Consider the following 19,791-nt stretch of genomic DNA (forward strand, 5'->3'; position numbering starts at 1 on the left):
GGCGTGCCAAGGCGCAGACTCGGAACGCGATATCAGACCACTTCGTTACGCACGGAGATTCCGTACAAAGCCGGCTAGTTTCAGAATTGTGTAATTACTGTCTAAGAATTCAGCTTTCCAGCGGTCTTAAGTTATCGCGAAAATACCATGTAGTTGCACAAAATTCTTTTGTCAGCTAAATGTTCCTATTCATAATGGTTAAAATATCTTTATTATCATACAGTATTAATTATTTAATATATGAGCTTGTAATAATTTTTATTCGGGATTTCATAAATAAAAGTAAAAATATATACATAACACCAAAATACGTTATTTTATGTACAAGATGTCCCATCACAGCTATAAGTTCATTTCATAAATAAATCTGGATGTAATTCAATTTTTTTAAATATTTAGAGTTGTAACGCAATTCTTTATCTACATACATGGAAAGAACGGTTTTGTTAAAGTATTTAAAAATTTAGCTAGATAAAGATGTGAAAATAATTTATCGAACCATCAAAATAATTATGTACAATACTTAAACGTTACTAACAATTTTTGCAAAAAGTTTTAACATTCTAGCAACTAGTTTAAACGTCTTATACATAATTATTTTGATGGTTCAAATAGAATTATTTTCAGGTCTGTATCTATCTAAATTTTTAGATAATTCAACAAAACCGTTCTTCATGTGTATATTATTAAAATACTAATCTCTTTCTAATTATGTATGTTTCTATAGATGCTTGAATGAATCAGATTTTCCAACTTTAAATCAATACTTTAATACTTCCTTTCGTTTATCGCTGTTTTTTGGCATAATGGGATCAGTCAGTCAATCGAAAGCTACAGGATGAAAAAACGGAGTGGAAACGATTCGCGAGCCGTGCCTAAAACTACGCCCATCACAACTATCGGAATCGAGGTATCGTCTGCAGTACACATTACCACCACAGTTTCGCAGTCCGTGAGGAGGGAGAGGATCGCGCGCGGCACTCTCGTGCATGTTTCAGTCGAGTTTCGTAGTGCTCATCAGCACTACGCGACGTCAATCAACCTGTCGAAGTGTAGTTCAACTCTGAAGTAGCAACGCAAAACCACGTGCAACATGGGTGTATGCAAGATAGTTAAATGGTTCAAGTAAGTTGTTATTCATTTTAAATCGAAAATGCAAGAGGAAAGTGCCAAAAAGTGTTAGAAAAAATTTTGGTTGGTGGAAACAGAGAAAATGTATCACAATCTCCAAGTTTTATGTTCTCTATGCGTTTGATTTGAATCCATTTTTTGATTTATTAAAATTATGATAGTTGTTTGAGTTTATTTTTAACAATTACTGCTTTACATCTCAATTCGCTTTTGGCACTTGCGTTTTCAATTATTTATTATAAAATTACTTATTTGCTGAAGTCACGCTTTTGTTCGATAACAATATCTAGAGCAGAATCGATTGCCACAAAGATGTATTGATGATCCTATCGATAGCAATATACTATTATAGATTTCAAAATAGATTAAGAATACAAGATTGCTATGAATGATATATAGCGATGTAAACTTATTTTATTAACGTGAGACATGTCACAATTTATTACAAACGAAATTAAATTTTTAAAAATTTTATCATGTTTTTAACACATCAAATCAAACTTCTGACATCTATTTATTATCTCTTTTATTGATGAATTATGCAATTTAAAAGAAAACTAATGTATTTTGCCTTAAGTATTCTGAATATTTGTTATATTTTTCCATCACTATTTTCAAATATTTTAAAAGAAAGAGTAAGTTGGATAATTTTCTGATTTAAGAAAATAGTATCTAACTTTGTATCGACGTATGCTCGATATAAGGTGAAGGTCGCCGATACTGATATCAAATACTATTGATAAAACTGATAAAAGCGCCAAATAATTAATCAGAGTTTATTAAATATAATAAACTAATTAAATATATTAAATAGAATGTTAAATACCGCTAGTATCTTTATACTAAAAAATAATTTAGCATTCACAGTGTTATTTCTTTCGTTACCTATTATGCATTTAAATTTCTTACTACAAAATATAAAAAGAAACGCATAACAATCTATCGAGCAATTTATATATAAACCGAATAGAATCATCAGATACCCAACAAATTAAACTCAAAATATCTCTTGCAACGAAATACTTTTGTATATATCATTTAAAATGGCTTATATCTATCAAAACAATTTGTTCCTATTGCAATTAATTTTGTATGTTTTATAAAAAATCCTTTATTAGAGGCGCTTTTAGAAACGAATTTAAGAAATATTACTCTGGAAAATACAGTGGCAACACATAAGCTGAATTTATAGCTGCTATTCTATCGAGCTCGATATCTACGAGCGTTATCGAATGGAAGAGAAATGCATCGCGATAGATATCTCAATTTGAATTTACATAAAGATAATTGAGCGATATCAGCAGCTCGTTCAATCGATGCTGCGCCTGCATGAGAAAGAAAGACGTGTATTGGGTACGATATGAGTAACATAAGCGGAAGAACATATGCGCGCGCGGGAGAGATTCTACGATTTGCACTTCCGCATGAGTTTCTCTTCTCCGTAGCGCAACATCTTGATTGTTTTCCATCCTGTGAAAATGTTCCGAAAAGTTCGAGCGTATCGAAGACACAGGCTAATTACGGCCAAAAGAATAGCGGATGGGCCCCCTGTGGATTTGGGCAATGAAGATTGTACCGTTAACTAGACATTTTAACCGGTCGTGTACTCGCAGCTCGTAATGACTGCCATTATTTCTTCGTCGAGCGGCGCAAAATCGTGCGGCATTACCGTATTTAGTCCGTACCGCTACAAAATTGCACTGGTATTTAAAGCCGCGAATTGCGCCGGCGACAAGTAAAAAGAAACAGCCATTATCCCATTGAGCGAGGGTAACAAAGAAAACCATGAAGTTTGTGAATCTAGAGGTGATAAAAAACTTTATCTAAATCGGGACAACTGCGATCTTGTATAAACTGTCCTAGAACGACTGATCTTGACTTTAATACTACAATCTTGTGCAAATGTAAATATTAAAAGGTAATTTTTAGAAATTTATATATCATTTATTACATAAAAAGGATTTACAATGTTTTACCATGTTATTACCATATTTTTACACATATTAAATACTAAAAAAATATTGTAATAAACATTCGTCAATCTTTTTTATGTAATAAAAGTGTATAATTCTAAAAATTACCTCACAAATATATCCTTGAGTAAAATAAAAACCGCTTATTTTGATTTATCAAGATAAAATGCTTGATAGATATCTTTTCTATTTTGGGAGAAATATTATAAATGTCAAATCTATACTAATGATATTAGTAGAAATCGCCAATATATCATTAAATATTAAAATTTTTACAGCTATACATAAAATTTAATATAGCTCTTAGAGATATTACATAAATGGATTTCTACGGCGAATGATCTTGTAAGTGAATTTATGGTATCTTCCTATATAAACTTTCAGCTGGTGCTCAATGAGGCATATAACGATCAGCACAGAGACGTTGTAACTTCATAAATAATCATATATTACTATTTTCTATAAGAATAATAATAGCGCTATTCTCGTATTATAATCATAATCCAACAAAAATTATTTCACATTAAATTAAATTTTCCAGGTAATTGCGTAGACAATTTAAAATATAAAGAAACTTTCTACCGACTGGATCTGCTGTATCATATATTATTTTCGTTCAGAATATGATTTATATGTATGTTCAAAAACTGTGAAAACCGTGAAATCTATTTTGTGCAATAAATAAATAAACACTCGCATATAATTGATACGTTATTCATACTATATCAATCTCGGTTTTAGTAATATACAAAACATAATTGTTAGTATTAAATTGAAAAAGTTTAATAATTTTAGAACTTTAATAAAATAAAAGATAGAAATCGACAACTACATATCTTTCGTATCAATTAATTTAAAATTAATTTTAATTTAATTTGAATTTAGTTTGATTTCACTTTAATTGTTAAGATAAACAAAGTTGAACATGAAAAAAGTTACACGCTAAAGTATTTTGGAGTACAATACTAAAATTTTGCAAAATATATTTAAAGTAAAATATTTTAAAAAGATAATTATATACAAATGATAATCTTTAATACTGTCTTAATATCGATAAATTTCTTTAAATTATTGACATCAGTTTGTTTCATCTCGCATCTTAAAGTGTTATCCATTACCGTTACAAAAAGAATAAATAGTATCATACACACACACACACACACACACACACACACACACACATACACACACACACATATATATATATATTAAATATTACTTACAGAATAAATTTGTTGATATTCGTGTTCCTTCCAAGGTTGATCTTGGCTCTTAAGACTGACAAGCCTAATCTCAGATTAGTACGAAATCATGGTTGTCACGATACATGACTTTGTTCCATGAATACTCGTGTGCGATGAAGAAACTATTGTCATTTAGATGGATTAAAAAGTAAGTAATTCAATCCTTCAGAATCCCAGAAAATTCGTCAAGATCCGTTATTCAAATTTGATGTGAAAACATAAATGTATTTCTCAATAAAAGATATCAAAAATATTTCAATTAATCATAATTAAAACTCATGATTTAGCAATGCATTTACTACTATAAGAATGAAAAGATGCAAGTTATTAATTTTTTTGCTATCGTATAATGCAATTACAATTAGATTTCTCTTTCATTTAGAAGAGCGTTAATCATAAAAACATAATTTTTTGTGAACAACGTATTAATTTATTAACAACCATATTTTTCCGTGTAATATTATTACTGAGATTAATAGCCATATTTTTATCATAATCCCTAATCTCTGATATCAGTCAGTGAAATAGCAAGGAAGGGAAAGGGAAGAGAGAAGCATGTTAACGAGAATCTGAAATGATTCGCGTCATGAAGTAATAGACGCCGTTGTTCTGTGATCCGTGAAGAACGAATCGTCGGGGAAAGTGCAAGTTCGCAGATACGATCAATCTTGCGGTCGCGCAGCAATTGCCATGGATGTACAATTCATCGATTTTCTACCGGTTTTTGTTCTTGCCTCTATTTCACGATACGGCTCGTCCTACTGACATCGGAAACCTTTATTTGTCTCTTTAAAATCTATGAATCATGCGCAGTGGATGATTTCTTTAAAAAAATTTCAAATTTAATTAGCTTTCCAATGAAACTGATAAAATATTGATAAATTAAAGAAATTTGTCAGTATTAAAATAATATTACAGACTATCAAATATGATTACCAAATGTCTAAGATTTATTTAAAGTTTGCAAATTTTGTAGTTTTTAATATCCTTAAAAAAATTATACTTATGTATGTAACGTTTTCATATTCAACTTTGTATATTTTAAATTAAAGTGAATTTAAATTAATTTAAAATTAACTTTAAATTACATTTTTTAATTTAAATTAAATTAAATTTGGAATAAAATTATCTATTTCTATTCTTTTATTTTATTGAAACTTAAAATCATTAAACTTTTGACAAACACATTGTCTTCAAAATTTCTTTCTTTCAACTCATAACGATAAACAAAATGTTCCTTTTTTATTAATATTATAATTCAATAACTATAATATTAATAGCGAACATTTCGTCTGTTAAAAAATTTTCTTAAGAAAATGTTAAGTTGTACGTAGAAAAACAAAACGTACGATTGTTCAAGGAAATTTCGATACGAGTAACAATATTGATAATTTATATCTTAATCTAATATATTATTATATGAAAAATATTGCATATGAATGTTAGAGCAATCGAAGAATCTAAAATTCATCGATAAATCAAATGTACTATCAATGAAATTAAAAGTATTTAGTTATGGGCGACAAGAAAACATGTACTCAAAGTTAGAATGCTAAGTATCATTTTAAATAAATCTCAGATATATCGTTTTTTTTTTCCAGAACAGCCACGCGGTCCGACAGGGATGTACAGTCCACGTCACCGATGCCGCAAGACGGCCGCAAGTAAGTGCGCATATCTGCTCTGCATATTTTCTAAATATGAATGTTTGCATATCTGTTTACAATTATTGCTTGTAAAAAAAGGAGGCTAATATCTTGGCTTATGTCGCAAAGCATGCCGCATGTAAAAACATTTATTCTAACTAACAAGTATAACAAGAAAATCATTTAAAACTCTTGTTGAATCTTATTTTGTTGAGCCAAAAAAAAATTGAATTTTTCTGGGCTTTTCCTTTTAATAATATTTGAAATTATTACAAATAATTACGCACATCCAAAGGCGCTTTCAGCAGCCATTTTCGTAATATTTTTCAAATTACAGATTAAAAATTATAATTGTTATTTATCGTTGACAAATTTTATTTTAAGAAGTAAATTTTTGGAAAAACTTATTTATATGAAAATATCACACGTTAATTCCCATATCACGTTATTTCCCACATACGTTATTAAAATACAAACATGACATTTTCATGATAATTTTATGTGATCTTTAAAATCTCGATTTATTTTAATTTCTGAACTTAACTTGTATTTTTTTGTGTAAATATGTTTATATATATGCTTACAAAAAATATATAATTAATTAAATTTTATTTGAGAATAGAAAATAATACGAGTGTATTCATCATACAGTATAATATTTAATATATTTTAAATATTAATATATTTTAATATATTTTAAATATTACGATACATACAATATATTTGAAAATAAATTATAAATGCTGACACAACTACTGTGAGTTATACTCACAATTGCACACAATATTATATACGAATCTTTTCCATAAATTTACTTTTTTTTACATTATACTGTTATCTTTTTTATGAAGAGAATCAAATATCTAAAAGATAAAGAAATTGACATACCTTCCATCGACGCGCTGGACGTTCAGTATAATTCCTTTACATTAATTGTCCGTAGCACGCCGTAGATCGCCGTTACCTCCATTCGAATTATTTGTCGTCCGTGTATTTTGGTTACGCATCACGAATCAGGGATCAAATTCAGATGTAAGTCGTGTCTTGAGTATGAACTTTTATACTGAAAGAAAAATACTTTGAATCAATTATTCAGATATTTAGATTCGCTAATATCGCACATACACATACTCTTGTAACAACCTTAATAAATTTATTAATTCAAGACACAATTGTGTGTGTATGATATTTTCAAAAAACTTGAAAATAAAAGTAATTAATCTTCAAACGACAGATTTTTCATTAGTGGTTTTAACAGTCTGAAGGAGATTATTACAAAGTAGTAATATTTGATTTCTGTATCATAAATCAACTATCCTAAGCCATCTCACGAGCTTATCAATGAATCTCAATCTACAAAACAAGCAGGATGCTGATCATAAATAATAATCTCGGTCTCATTAATCGAAATTAATTCATAAAAATAATCACAAGATAAATTACGGCATTACTATGGATACTTCGCGTTTTCAATTTCTGAAACTATGAGCAATTATTAATGACTAAATGTCCAATTCTTTTCCAGTTTAGATTAACTTAATCTCGATTTAACTCACTTTGTATCTCTTTCTAGTTCTAAAAAATTAGAAATTAGAGAAAAAGAGTAAAATCGAAATTATAAAATTATATTAAGCTTTATTAGTAAAAATGGACATAGTAAGGATATAAACGACTATGTATGTACATACACGATCTTGCGAATATAACAATAGCATATTAATTACACAATCTCTTGTTTTTAATCGAAATTATGCCACCAGTGATCAAGAGAATATTCGTGATCGCTGCCGATTACTACTAGATGCAATCTAAATCCAATCAGCAGACAATGTTTTTGAAACGTTTTTAAATATTTATTTAACGTAAAAATATTTAATAAATATTAAAAAAATATTTTTTAAATATTGTGTGCTGATTGGGAACATGCAGCCAATTATTACGGATATACATATCGATCATTGCACAGATTAATTACCGCATATAAAAATATCCTGCATTTAATTAACTCATGCACATATAAAGCATATATGTTTTACATACGTCACATACGTGACGTGCTGCGTACACGTAATGACGTCCATGGACGCCCAGTGCATCGGTGAAATTTTCGCTTTGAAAGCGCAGATTCGAAGTTATTCTCGTTGAAATTCGGTTAGATGCGACAAACATCGTGAATAGCAATAGATTTTGGATCTTTAGATGTAATTGGTGACTAAAAAGCTCTTGTAATACCGAAATCCTGGTACAAAAGTGAAGATTCATCAAGTGTATTCCGTACGATCGTAGGATCAACCATACGATAGCACGGAACACACTTGATGAATCTTTACTTTTGTACCAGGATTTCCGTATTACAAGAACTTTTTAGCCACCAATTACATCTAAAGTCCCAAAATCCATTGCTATTCACGATGTTTGTCGCATCTAACCGAATTTCAACGAGAATAACTTCGAATCTGCGCTTTCAAAGCGAAAATATCACAACCGACGCACTGGGCGTCCATGGACGCCATTACGTGTACGGAGCACGTCACGTATGTGATGTATGTAAAATCGCGAATACAAAATTAACTTTATAGGTAGTTTAAAAATACGCAAGTTGGTAGATGGGATGCTCAGAACAGTCAAAAAATTATTTAATATTATATTTCATTTAATATTATATTTAATGATATTAATTTTATTTAATATTATAACTAAAAAATATTTTTTATTAGTAAATTCTGTTATAAATTTACATTAATATACCCCAATAAGATAGAAAAACGCAAAAATAATAATCTCTAACTTCTGGACATCTGATCCAATACCTTTTATTTTTCTTTTCGAGAACAAGGTTTCACAAAAAATTGTACGCAGTTTACAGAAAATTATATGGAATTCTGCCTTGGCAAAAATTAAAGTGGAGTATAAATCAGATATGAGAATAGAGTAACAGAAGCATAAACGAAGCTTCTAGAAAGTGAAAATTGAGACAATGAAACATTACTCTCCCCTTAAGTTCGATTTACGCTCCGATTTTTATCTTCGTCAGAGTATGACTAGTCGACTACTCCACATACTGCACACATTCTAGTCAAATAAAGATCAAGATGGGATCTACGTACCTCAAGAAGTTATTTCGACGCATTATCTGAAATCGATTGTCGTCTGACTCCTCTCGACCTCGTCCGCGTCGCAATTCTGCACAAACTCGACCACGAATCCGCCGCCGATTCTTCAACCGACTCCGCCATTCGAACTCGTTCGAACTCACCATGTGAAGTTGCAGTGCGTCTTCTTCAATTTTCATCACTTTTTTGTTTCACTCACGTCGTTCGCGCCAATTTCGAACGCAGCGATCGCGCGGGAAATTCGTTCCGTGTGTGAATTAGACGCGTCGGAATCCGTTGATCTCCAGATCTCGGGTGAACATTTGTATTAATCACGAATACTGATAGCAAATGTGCAGCACCTTCGAGAGTTGGATTAAGGGATAAATAACGTGGCAAGGGAACTGAAATTTGTCCTGCCGACGTTTCTTTCGCGCGCTTTTCAACGCCAGTCAGCAACGCCTCGAATCTAGTGGGCCGAAAGCTCGATACTTGAATGCGACCAATCACAATCCCGTATTCCGAGACAGCGATCTCTATGTGATAACGGGTTAATTATCATGCATATCTTATGCCCTCTCTGATAAGAGTAGAAAGTATTTGAAGCATAAGGACGAATCGACGTAAACACAAATGTCACGAATGTATTTATGTCGATATCTGGATTTTTGACAATTCTTACTTCGCAACAATTCTTACTTCGTATCTTTAATTTGTTGAACTTTCGTATCAAAGGACTCATAAATATACGCTCATTAATTGGTAAATTTTACTTTGTTGTATCGTTTGTTGCAACGAGAGGATCTTTATCAAATTTTTCGTTCCTGTGTCGTGTATGCAAAAGAGGCAACACTAACTTGCGTATTTTTCCACAGTAAATACGTTTTTGCAAACGTTTACGATTTATGTGGTGAAAAGTGATATCAACTCTGCGATTAGTTGCACTCACTTTGTAAACTGATCGACGTTCATGCACCAGTTATGCAAAAATCTATGCAAGGCGTCAAAGATTAATTTGCTTTGTCACATGGAGAATTTCGAATTTTCTACAGACAGTGGGATTCCACCACGTATGATTCCCCGTTCTTTCAGGTATAATAGTTTATTGCAAGAAGAAACGATATCGACAAGTAAATAATTTATTTATCTTTGACACTCAAGGAAACTTTCTCTGAAGATTATGTATCAAATCGTGCTTTTTTAAACTTACTTCAACTACTTTAATTTAATTAATCTTAGTAATTTTTAATTATCCTGATTGTTGATTATGCCATAAATGTAATATTTTTAGATTGATAAATTTTCTAGTTAACATTTTTTATTTTATTCTTCAATAAAGTTATTATTATTATTATTTAATCTCCTTTAGACTTTGCTCCACAAGTTTACACCAGTTATAAAAAACAAACATTAAATCTCTTTTTATGTCTAAATTTTCAGCTCATAGAATTTTCCTAGCGATTAAATTCTCGTTGGACATCAGAATTTTTTTAGATTAATTCTGATTGTAAAATGCTCAGTTTCTTACCTCATAATTTGAAAATTTGCAAAATATATATAGCATTACTCTTTATAATTTATTGAGTTTACTTAGTTTACTTTAGTTTTCATCAGTTATATACTTAAGATTAAAAAATGATTTGTATAAAAACACATAAATCTACCAATATATATTTAATTGCATAGCAACTTATATTCGCAACGTTCAATGTATATATCTGAAAATTACAAAGCCGGTTACACGCACATTTGCATAATCTACATGACACGATACTGCCGCTTGTACTATGATGGTTGCCACAGGCATTTCATTTCCTCAGTTATGTGAATAATCGTGTCTGGTGCATGTCTACTCTTTTCTCTTCAATGAAATATTGCTTCGTTCCTGTTGTATTGTAATTCGTGCAAAGTAATTATGAACAATGTCTTCAGTATAACTCGGTAATTTTTGCTAAAAGTTATCACTACGAGCGAATAAATTTTAAAGTGACATGATTTTATTTTATAAACCTGTTCTTTTTAGTTGAACTTTTACATGATTTAAGCTGGGTTGTTCCACCTTTCGGTAAACTTCAGCTCACTGTCTTGTTCTCTTATACTCTCTTATGCTCTTACTCTTTTACTTTTTTGTTTACCCAGTAGATAATTTATCAGAAAATGGAACAATCGGCCCTTATTTTTCTTTCTTTTCTCTCTATGTGAAAAAAAAAACAAAGACGAACCATACACAAGAAGTGGCATTTTTTCTTTGATAATATAGCTTTCAGCTAAATCTATTTACATCTGATAAGATTAGTAGACTAATCCTAAGTTTCCTTGCAGTGAATATTGCAGAAATTTATTACAACAGTTTGCGAATCATTGTCCAACATCCAACAGAGAGATCACCGATCCGGATTGGGTTGTCTATTTATCCAAGGAGCAGAACGCTGAGCAGTCCTCTCTAAAAGTCAATCAAAAGCTGCAAATACACGGACAATTTATCCCGGGTGTGCCACACATACATGCTGCTGAAATATTCGAGATTGGGTGTATTGCAGGCACGGAGAACAAATGTCTCGAGTTGGTTTCTGCAGAATGGAACAATACGAAAGTGACGCTGAAGAGACATGTTTTGTCACCATGTCGGGATGCTATAAAAGCAGACGTGGAAATCCTTAAGTAAAAATCTCTCTCACTTATTAAAAAAGTAGATACATTAAAATCTTTCGTTTTTAAAATAGTAAAGTGAAAATGTACAAAGAATCAGTCAAGTTATTCAAGATTCGTTTCTTAATTTTGGAAATCGTAATTAGAAAGAAATATCTCTTCGCAATTTTCTAATATTTATTTTATTTCTGTAGTAAAAACAATTTATATAATTCAAGTTTGTGGATATATATATTACTAATTAATATATTTTATAATTAATATTTTTTATGATTAATATTTCCTTTCCCTATTTTTTATTTTTTTATTTCAATTTTATTTTTATAATAAAATTTTCTGATTACATTCCTGTATATTTTGTGGTGTTCTTTATATTTCTAATTTTTATACTCTTAGATTTTTTAGATATATTTTTCTCCGAAAATCGCTATTGTTATATATAATTCTTCAATTTATAATAAATGTCATATATATATATATATATTAAGATTTATATTTGAAGCTATTTTTAAAAATAGCATAATCAAGTGATCCTGTGTGTCTTATATTAACATGATTGTAATTTTGAAATTATTAGTGAAATTCGGCATTCTAATATATTACTGTTGATGGCTACAACATACACAAGCGAGCATGGTCTCGTCTCAATCTTCGAATCCATCGACTGTTCATTGTACAATTACATGCACGAGCAAGGTGAACGAATAAACGTACAAGGAATCATGCAAATCGGTATAAAATTGGCGGACGTATTAAAATATTGTCATATGCGGGGATACATACACACAGCGATTAGCTCGCACTGCGTTTATTTTGCAACCGATACGACTGTCAAACTTGGTGGATGGGAACTGGCTAGACAAATGGAAAAAGTATGTAGAATTTGAGCTTTTTTTATGCCTTACTGTATTTTCAAAATATTAGTATATATAAGTTTTAAAATATATCATGTGTGTAGACGTACATCATTTTAAATATCAATTATTTTAAAGTCCGAATCTGTACAAATATGTTTTTATAAACGATCTAAATAATTTTATATAAAGTATAGAATTTATATAAATTTATAAGATATACACTACTACAAATATATGTAATAGATTGTCATATATGTCTACATATTTCTATACTTCCGCGTTATATGTATATAATTAAATGATTTAACATGTCCTAAGTGACTTTATTATTCTTTAGTGAAACAATAGATATGCATATTTTTTATTCATATCTATCAACTTGCGCACGCGATAAATACACTTTTACGAGTTTAAAATCATTTGTTAGCAGATTTAAAAAGTTCACAGACAGAATAGACTATAATGAAACGGATCACGTCATATCCGCGATTCCATGACACACCCATGAGCGTTTCACCAACGGAAACAACTGGCATTGTTTTCGACAAAATGTTCGTTTCTGAATAAATTCGCTGTACCGTGTCGATGCTAATCGCATTCGCCGTCTGGAACGCGGAACTCATAATCACAATTAAATATGATAGATTATTTTCTACAATAAAGACTATAACGTAGAATCACGTCGAAAATGTCTTATCGCGAAGAAAAATAAGAATCGAAAAAAAAATTTAGAAATACTATATGACTAATTGCATTATAAAATTTGAATATTAAAATCTGAATATTAATCACAACTTTTTATCTTATCCCAAAAGTTTTGCAAATTTATATCGCAATTTTTTTAATTGAATTTATTCCTTATTTAATACATAAAGAATATTCATAAGATGTATAACTTAATATGAAATGTTAAAATAAATTTTTAACATTGTTTTTTCTTATAATAAAATATCTGCTATTATTTCTTTTATTTTTAGACTTATGTAGAACGGGATTACGAAAAATATTTACGACTAGAGAATTTTAAGTGGCAAGCACCGACAATGTGCTACGGACTACAACCCAATAAAAAAATTGATGTTTACTGCTTGATGCTATTACTTTGGGAAATGTGTACAGGCAAATATTATACTAGTAGTATATATTATACAGTACAGAAATTGTATTATATACTATATGTATATATATCATATACATATAGTATATTAATGTAATTTCCTATCTTTAAAAAAAAAAATAATTGTAATGCTTTTTAAATAAAGTATTAAGATTGCATCAGAAGGAACCAAATAATTGATAGTAATTTAATAATGATTATTATATAACATTCCATAGGAAATGTACCGTGGAGCGGATACGATCAATCAAATGTAGAACGGCAGCACATGCGAAAACGAGATATCGTTATAAACTTACAGAATGTCCCATCGATCCTCCGTAGCTTACTAGAGGCTGGATTGCATCCTGATGAGACAATGATAATGTTAGACATGGACAGAATAGGAAAAAAACTTCATAGGCTGCTGGTAAATTTGCAATAGATATAATACAATTATTTAGCAATATAATTTTTAGAATTTGCATAGCTTCTGTCGATTATTGATTTTTCGTACAGTAATTCTTTGTTCACTAGGATGCGTCGTTACAATTTTACTTATAATTTTTTTTTAAGATGATACATGAAGAAGAAGAGAAGAATGACACGTTTATAAGTGAAAACAGAAATAATAATGATCTTTTGTATAATGATACACTATATCAAAAAACTTCTTCTATGTCTCTTACGCAAAATAAGGTGTTGACCAAAAATCCATTCACTGGACAATCATGTCAGCCTATGGGAAAGAAAAAATCTACGTCCAATCAACTTCTCAAATCTAAGAAGGAGCAATGCAATGGGAACTTGGATTCTAAAAATAATATGAAAAAAATGACTGTAATCAATGATAGTATCGTGAGTCCCATGATTAAAGTAGAGACTACCACTCCTTGTACTCGTTGTGCAGAAATTTCAAATATAGTCCAAGATCTCGATGAAAGGAATGATGCACGTGCTAATATAAAACGATTAAAAAAACTGATAGCCAGTAGAAGGGAAGACTTTTTCTTTGGAAGCGACTCCACCTTTTCTTATTCAACCTCATGTAAGTAAAATTAATATGCACAAATTTTGAATATATTTATATTTACTGACATTTTTATGTTTAACATTTTTACATTTATAGTTACATTATATCTCTGTTACAAACAGTTATTTTATAAATTTAGGCCCAGTTTCACAACTCTAGAAATTCTAGAATTGGAAAGAGATAATGAATAAGTTAAATCTCGGTTAAGACCGTGAGTTGTGAAACTAACCGTGAGTTGTGAAACTGGGCCTTAATGCTTATACGACATTACATATTAATAAGATTGAAATAGAAATGTCAAAATGTTGATAATCGTATTGAGACAATCGAGAAGAATATATCAAATGAATATAATTTAGATTCCTTTTTTTATCCTCTATACTTCAAAATCTTGTAGCATTTTTCATGCAGTTACTCTTATAATTTTGTTTAGATCCGAAAGCTACAAGCTCATTACTGTCACGAGGAAAAAGTCCTGACTATGTACCATGTAAACCAGCTAATCATACAACCGCTATAGAACCTAAATGCAATAAGTCTCCTAGTGAATATGGTGGAGCTATTTCAAAATTATCATATACACCACGGCGAAAGGTACTTTATTTCGATTAAAATTTTATTAGTGATGCATACATAAATCAATAATTGTCCAAAATATACAGTATATTTTTATATTAACTGTAATATATAATATAAACATAAAATTTGAGTGAATATATATACGGAATATAAATATATACACAATAATATTTATTAATTTACTCATATAAATTATATTTTCCTCCCACAGGCACCATACACGGGTATGCCTTCCAGTATTAAACACGCAGTAATGCAACCTCAAGTTTTGCATTCTGATGCTAAAAGCTTTTATGAGTCAACATTATGGAGAAAAGAAAAAGAAATTTGCTTATCACGAATGGGACGCAACAGTAAAGAACACAATGAAGTATGTACATAATATTATTTTTAATATTATATTAGCTATATACTATTTCAAAACTATTAAGTATTTTTATTTTATTATTTTATACTTTCAGGATTCCTTACTATCGCAACAAACAATTTGTAACAACACTTCTGTCACTGATGATGATAAAGTACAATATTCCACACCACATGTAAAAAATGCTGACGCTACATATATAATTGGAATTGAGAAAGGTAAATCGAGAAAGATCGATTCATTTTTCAAAATTTGTAATATTAAATATTAATATAAAATTAGTTTTATTTATGTATTTTATATAATCTTCCATTACTGAATAAGTTATTTATTATCATCAAAGGTAATTGTACTGAAGATAACAAAGAGTCATTAAAAAATGTGAGTGATAGCATTTCCGCAAACATTTCAGTCACTTCTAATCAATCTATACAAAACTTGAAGGATGCGCTCGATCGTGCCACGGAAATAATAAGTTCAACAACACCTTCTAAGGTAGACCTAAGTAATGTACAAGAATGCAAAGCTATATTTGAAAACCTGTATGGAATGAGATATAATGACAATCAAGAGATCAAAGTTATCGAAAGATCGACATCTAGCAACGGAAGTTTTCTAGGAATGGATGAAGTTAAAAATATAAAAACTGTTAACGAAGCTGCCGCAGAACACGAACAAATCTTCAATCAAGCTTTCATAGATAGCCAAACGCTTAGTTCTATGACTACAAAAACGTCAATTGAATCTGAAACATCACAGAATCAACAATCCATGAAAAAAACTGATCAAAGTAAGATAGCATTTACAAGCAGGAATATCTCAACGCCGCAAAAAATTAGAGTAGATGAAAGAGAATATGTTAATATACGTCCTATGAGTAGTGTTTTACTGAAAGATTCACCAAGAAGGCGTTCTCTCCCCGCAAAACTGAATAATTTGGCAACATATGCCTCCCCAAGGACTGTTTTAAATAAAAAAGTAAGTAGACAAAGAGAGACAATTTTAAATTTCATACACAAATCATAATGATTCATGATGAAATTGAAATTATAATTTGAAATTTGTTATTATAAATTCTACTTTTAACTTTTGCAAACAAGTAATTTTTTGTGTACTACTTAAATTGTTTATTCGATCTTTATTACAGGACATACAAGGCAGCCAATATACAACCGAAGATATATACATTGATGATGAATTTGGAAGTAAATTAAATTACAACTTAATTCTTTTAAATGATAACATTATTCTAAGCGACGATGATGAAAGTCTACCTCAAACCACAGAACTGTAAACTGTGATGAACTCAATGTTCAATCGTTCTCTATATATAAAAAAAATCGTTCTTAAATAATTTATTTTTATTTATTTTGACGACAAAATCAATGCTTTTATTATCGCCATTCTGACGACATAATCAATACAAATAATATCTAATTTAATAATTCGTTAATTCTAATTACTTATTTATATTTACACAAAAGCAAATAATCCAATATTATACAAAATGTTTATTACATATAATTGAATAAATATAATAAAGTAAAAAATTACTTATTATGCAATAAATTAAAAACTTGTAAATCAATATATAAACTTGTTCAAATTCGTTCTTCAATAATCATTTAAATAATTAAAATAAATGACAGTAACATAGAAGAAATAATTTTTCACAAGTTTATTATACAAGTCCCTTGAAACATTTTGTATACATTTTGGATTATTCGCCGAAAAAAAATCTAAATATACCTTGTTTCATCTAACATGCACAATTATATTGTGCAATAATATAAGAATAATAAATCTTGCATTTATTTTTTTTATAGAAGTTACAATTGTAGATAAAAAATATCATTCTTCATTAAAGTAAATATAAGAAAGTTGAATGTACCTCAGCACAATCTATTTTGAGTATACATGTCCAATTTTAGTATATTACATATATTAATCATTGCATTGTGTAACTTTTAAGCACAATCATACTCTGTTATTTCTCTAATTTCTGTAGTTTTTGCAAAAATATTAAGTTTTATCGAATAACAAGAACAAAACGTTTTATTTTCGAAAGTGGCATTTACTGAATACCTCATAATTGCCAAAATATTGAATTCTTTTCAAGCGCAAAATTTGTTACGCGGACAGATAAATTTATAGAGCCAATCCAAAAACAGATACAATACAGTACATGGTTTTATTTTCCCAGCGCACTGTGCAACTACCATCAGTAGCATTATCCCAGTAACATGAACTTGCAGTATGAAGTCCAGCTCCATTTTTCTGCATGATTGTGCACGTCACTGCAATCATAATTCAATATTAAAAAGATGTAAAGAAGAATATTTCAAAACATATGTAAAGGTCAACTCTAATATAAAGTCTTTTCCTTGAGGTCAAAATTTAGTCTTACATACCGATATATTTATAAGCCTTCTGTAATTTTGTAAGATTGCCCAAGCAAGCCTCTACCACATTCGAAGTCCATTGATTAACTTTATTATGCTGATAAGTATTGCCACCTATTGACACTTCAATCGCTTCCTTGATAATGGTGCTCACATCATCTACCACAAATTGCAACTAGAATCATAAAAAAACGTGAATCATATAAAACAGTAAAAATATATTAATTTATTCAATCATATTTTAATATTTTAATATTTAATGTTTTAATGAAAATAAATACATCTACATGAATGGCTTCAGAATCAAATCTTTAATGAGAAAAGATTCACTCCTAAGTTTATCACAATCACAATTAGGAGCATTCTGTACATTGCATATATGCTTTAAAATTACTGTAAAACAATTAAGAAAAAAATCACTAATTTATTTGATTTTAATTTCTGCATCAAGCAATGCAGCTTTCTTATTTAATTCAAAATTAAGATTTTTTATTTAATTAAAATTATAAAGAAATGTCCATAACTAACCTCTTCTTGTGCATCTTGCTCCATCTTGAACAAACACTAGACTGTTTCGGACTAAAAGCAATTTCCGTAATAATTCAAAGTTTATTATTTCATTTAATTACGGATGATTGTTTAGCGCTGAAAGATGAAAATACCGCGAAATCTGGTTTGTCACAATGTGAAATTTCGGAAAGTCTATACGCGATTACCTCTAATTTTCCAAGTCTAAAATTGCTATTATTTTTCACCTTGACAGCAAGAATATTATACTAACAAGAGCTGATCGTTACACTCGTCGCGTTCGTTTGATTAAAATTACCTTCAATATTATTCTATAATATCGCTATGACATCCGTCTATGAATACAGCCAACAGTAGTCAATAATATTGAACCACAGTATATCTGTAGTATATACTGTGACTGAACTGTCACATCGCCACCATCACCGGTTATCGTAGGTCTGTTCTTTAGGTCTGTTTTTTATTGCTGCACTCTCTGCGGCTGCGTCCCCATGGAGAAAGAAACAGCGGAACGGAATCAGAACGGAATAATGGCTGCGTTCAGCAGACTCAACAGTTTTGCAACCGTTTTATGATTGTCTGCTGAGATAGGACCATTCTTCTAGATCTAAAAGTATGATCCAATTAGCGCGAAGGAAACTTCCAACAGTTGCAAAACAAACGTTCTGCTGAACGCACCCATTGATAGAAAAGAGATATCCTCATCCTATCTCTTTTCTGTTAGGCCGGAATCAGACTACGCATTAAAGATTGAGATTGAAGATTGAAGATTAAAATTTGACCAGTGAGGACAAAAGAATTTTAGCTCCTATTGGTTTGATTAGTCAAATTTCAATCTTTCAGTCTTCAATCTCAATATTCAATGCGTAGTTTGATTCCGACCTTATGCGGGGTCTACAATAGAAGTCGTAGCGGCCGTAGGGTCTTAAATCGTAGAAAATGGACCAATCACAGTTGATTATTCTTCTCATATTCGACTGTGATTGGTCAATTTTTTACGACTTAAGACCCTACGACCGCTATGACTTCTATTGTAGACCCCGCATTAGTGTTCCAACAGGAGATCAAGGCTATGTATTAATCAAGGCTATGTATTGATCAGATAGCTGCAACTGGTCAATTTTCTACGACGTAAGACCCTACGACCGCTACGACTTCTATTGTAGACCCCGAATTAGGGTAAAATCACACGTT

At 30.2% G+C, this 19,791-nt stretch overlaps 2 protein-coding genes and 1 long non-coding RNA gene across 7 annotated transcripts; 1 reads left to right on the top strand and 2 right to left on the bottom strand.

Moving 5' to 3' along the window:
- The first annotated feature begins 723 nt into the window (after nt 1-723).
- On the top strand, nt 724-17,143 carry LOC108721614 (uncharacterized). Its single transcript, XM_018446259.1, has 12 exons — nt 724-1,125; nt 5,950-6,012; nt 11,409-11,747; nt 12,313-12,607; nt 13,570-13,711; nt 13,928-14,118; nt 14,265-14,736; nt 15,155-15,315; nt 15,512-15,670; nt 15,762-15,885; nt 16,080-16,645; nt 16,815-17,143. The coding sequence occupies exons 1-12, from the start codon at nt 1,094-1,096 to the stop codon at nt 16,959-16,961; spliced, it is 2,691 nt and encodes an 896-aa protein (XP_018301761.1). The 5' UTR covers nt 724-1,093; the 3' UTR covers nt 16,962-17,143.
- On the bottom strand, nt 8,408-18,888 carry LOC108721616 (uncharacterized). Its single transcript, XR_001936577.1, has 3 exons — nt 18,752-18,888; nt 10,739-10,746; nt 8,408-8,418 (listed from the first exon to the last, which is right to left on the bottom strand). It is a non-coding gene; the product is annotated as an uncharacterized lncRNA (long non-coding RNA).
- Dlc90F (dynein light chain 90F) lies at nt 17,511-19,011 on the bottom strand. 5 transcript variants are annotated; one of them, XM_018446265.1, is made up of 4 exons: nt 18,896-19,011; nt 18,598-18,621; nt 18,079-18,244; nt 17,511-17,964 (listed from the first exon to the last, which is right to left on the bottom strand). In XM_018446265.1, exons 2-4 carry the CDS (start codon nt 18,619-18,621, stop codon nt 17,816-17,818), a joined length of 339 nt encoding a protein of 112 aa, XP_018301767.1. In that variant the 5' UTR covers nt 18,896-19,011; the 3' UTR covers nt 17,511-17,815. The 5 variants fall into 5 exon arrangements, with proteins under 5 accessions (XP_018301767.1, XP_018301766.1, XP_018301764.1 ...); XM_018446264.1 differs by lacking the exon at nt 18,896-19,011 and adding an exon at nt 18,825-18,881; XM_018446262.1 differs by having other exon boundaries at nt 17,512-17,964; nt 18,598-18,648.
- Nucleotides 19,012-19,791: the final 780 nt, after the last annotated feature.

This window comes from Mycetomoellerius zeteki, unplaced genomic scaffold (genome assembly GCF_001594055.1).
Source record: "Mycetomoellerius zeteki isolate Tzet28-1 unplaced genomic scaffold, Tzet1.0 scaffold174, whole genome shotgun sequence".
Classification (NCBI taxonomy): Eukaryota; Metazoa; Arthropoda; class Insecta; order Hymenoptera; family Formicidae; genus Mycetomoellerius; species Mycetomoellerius zeteki.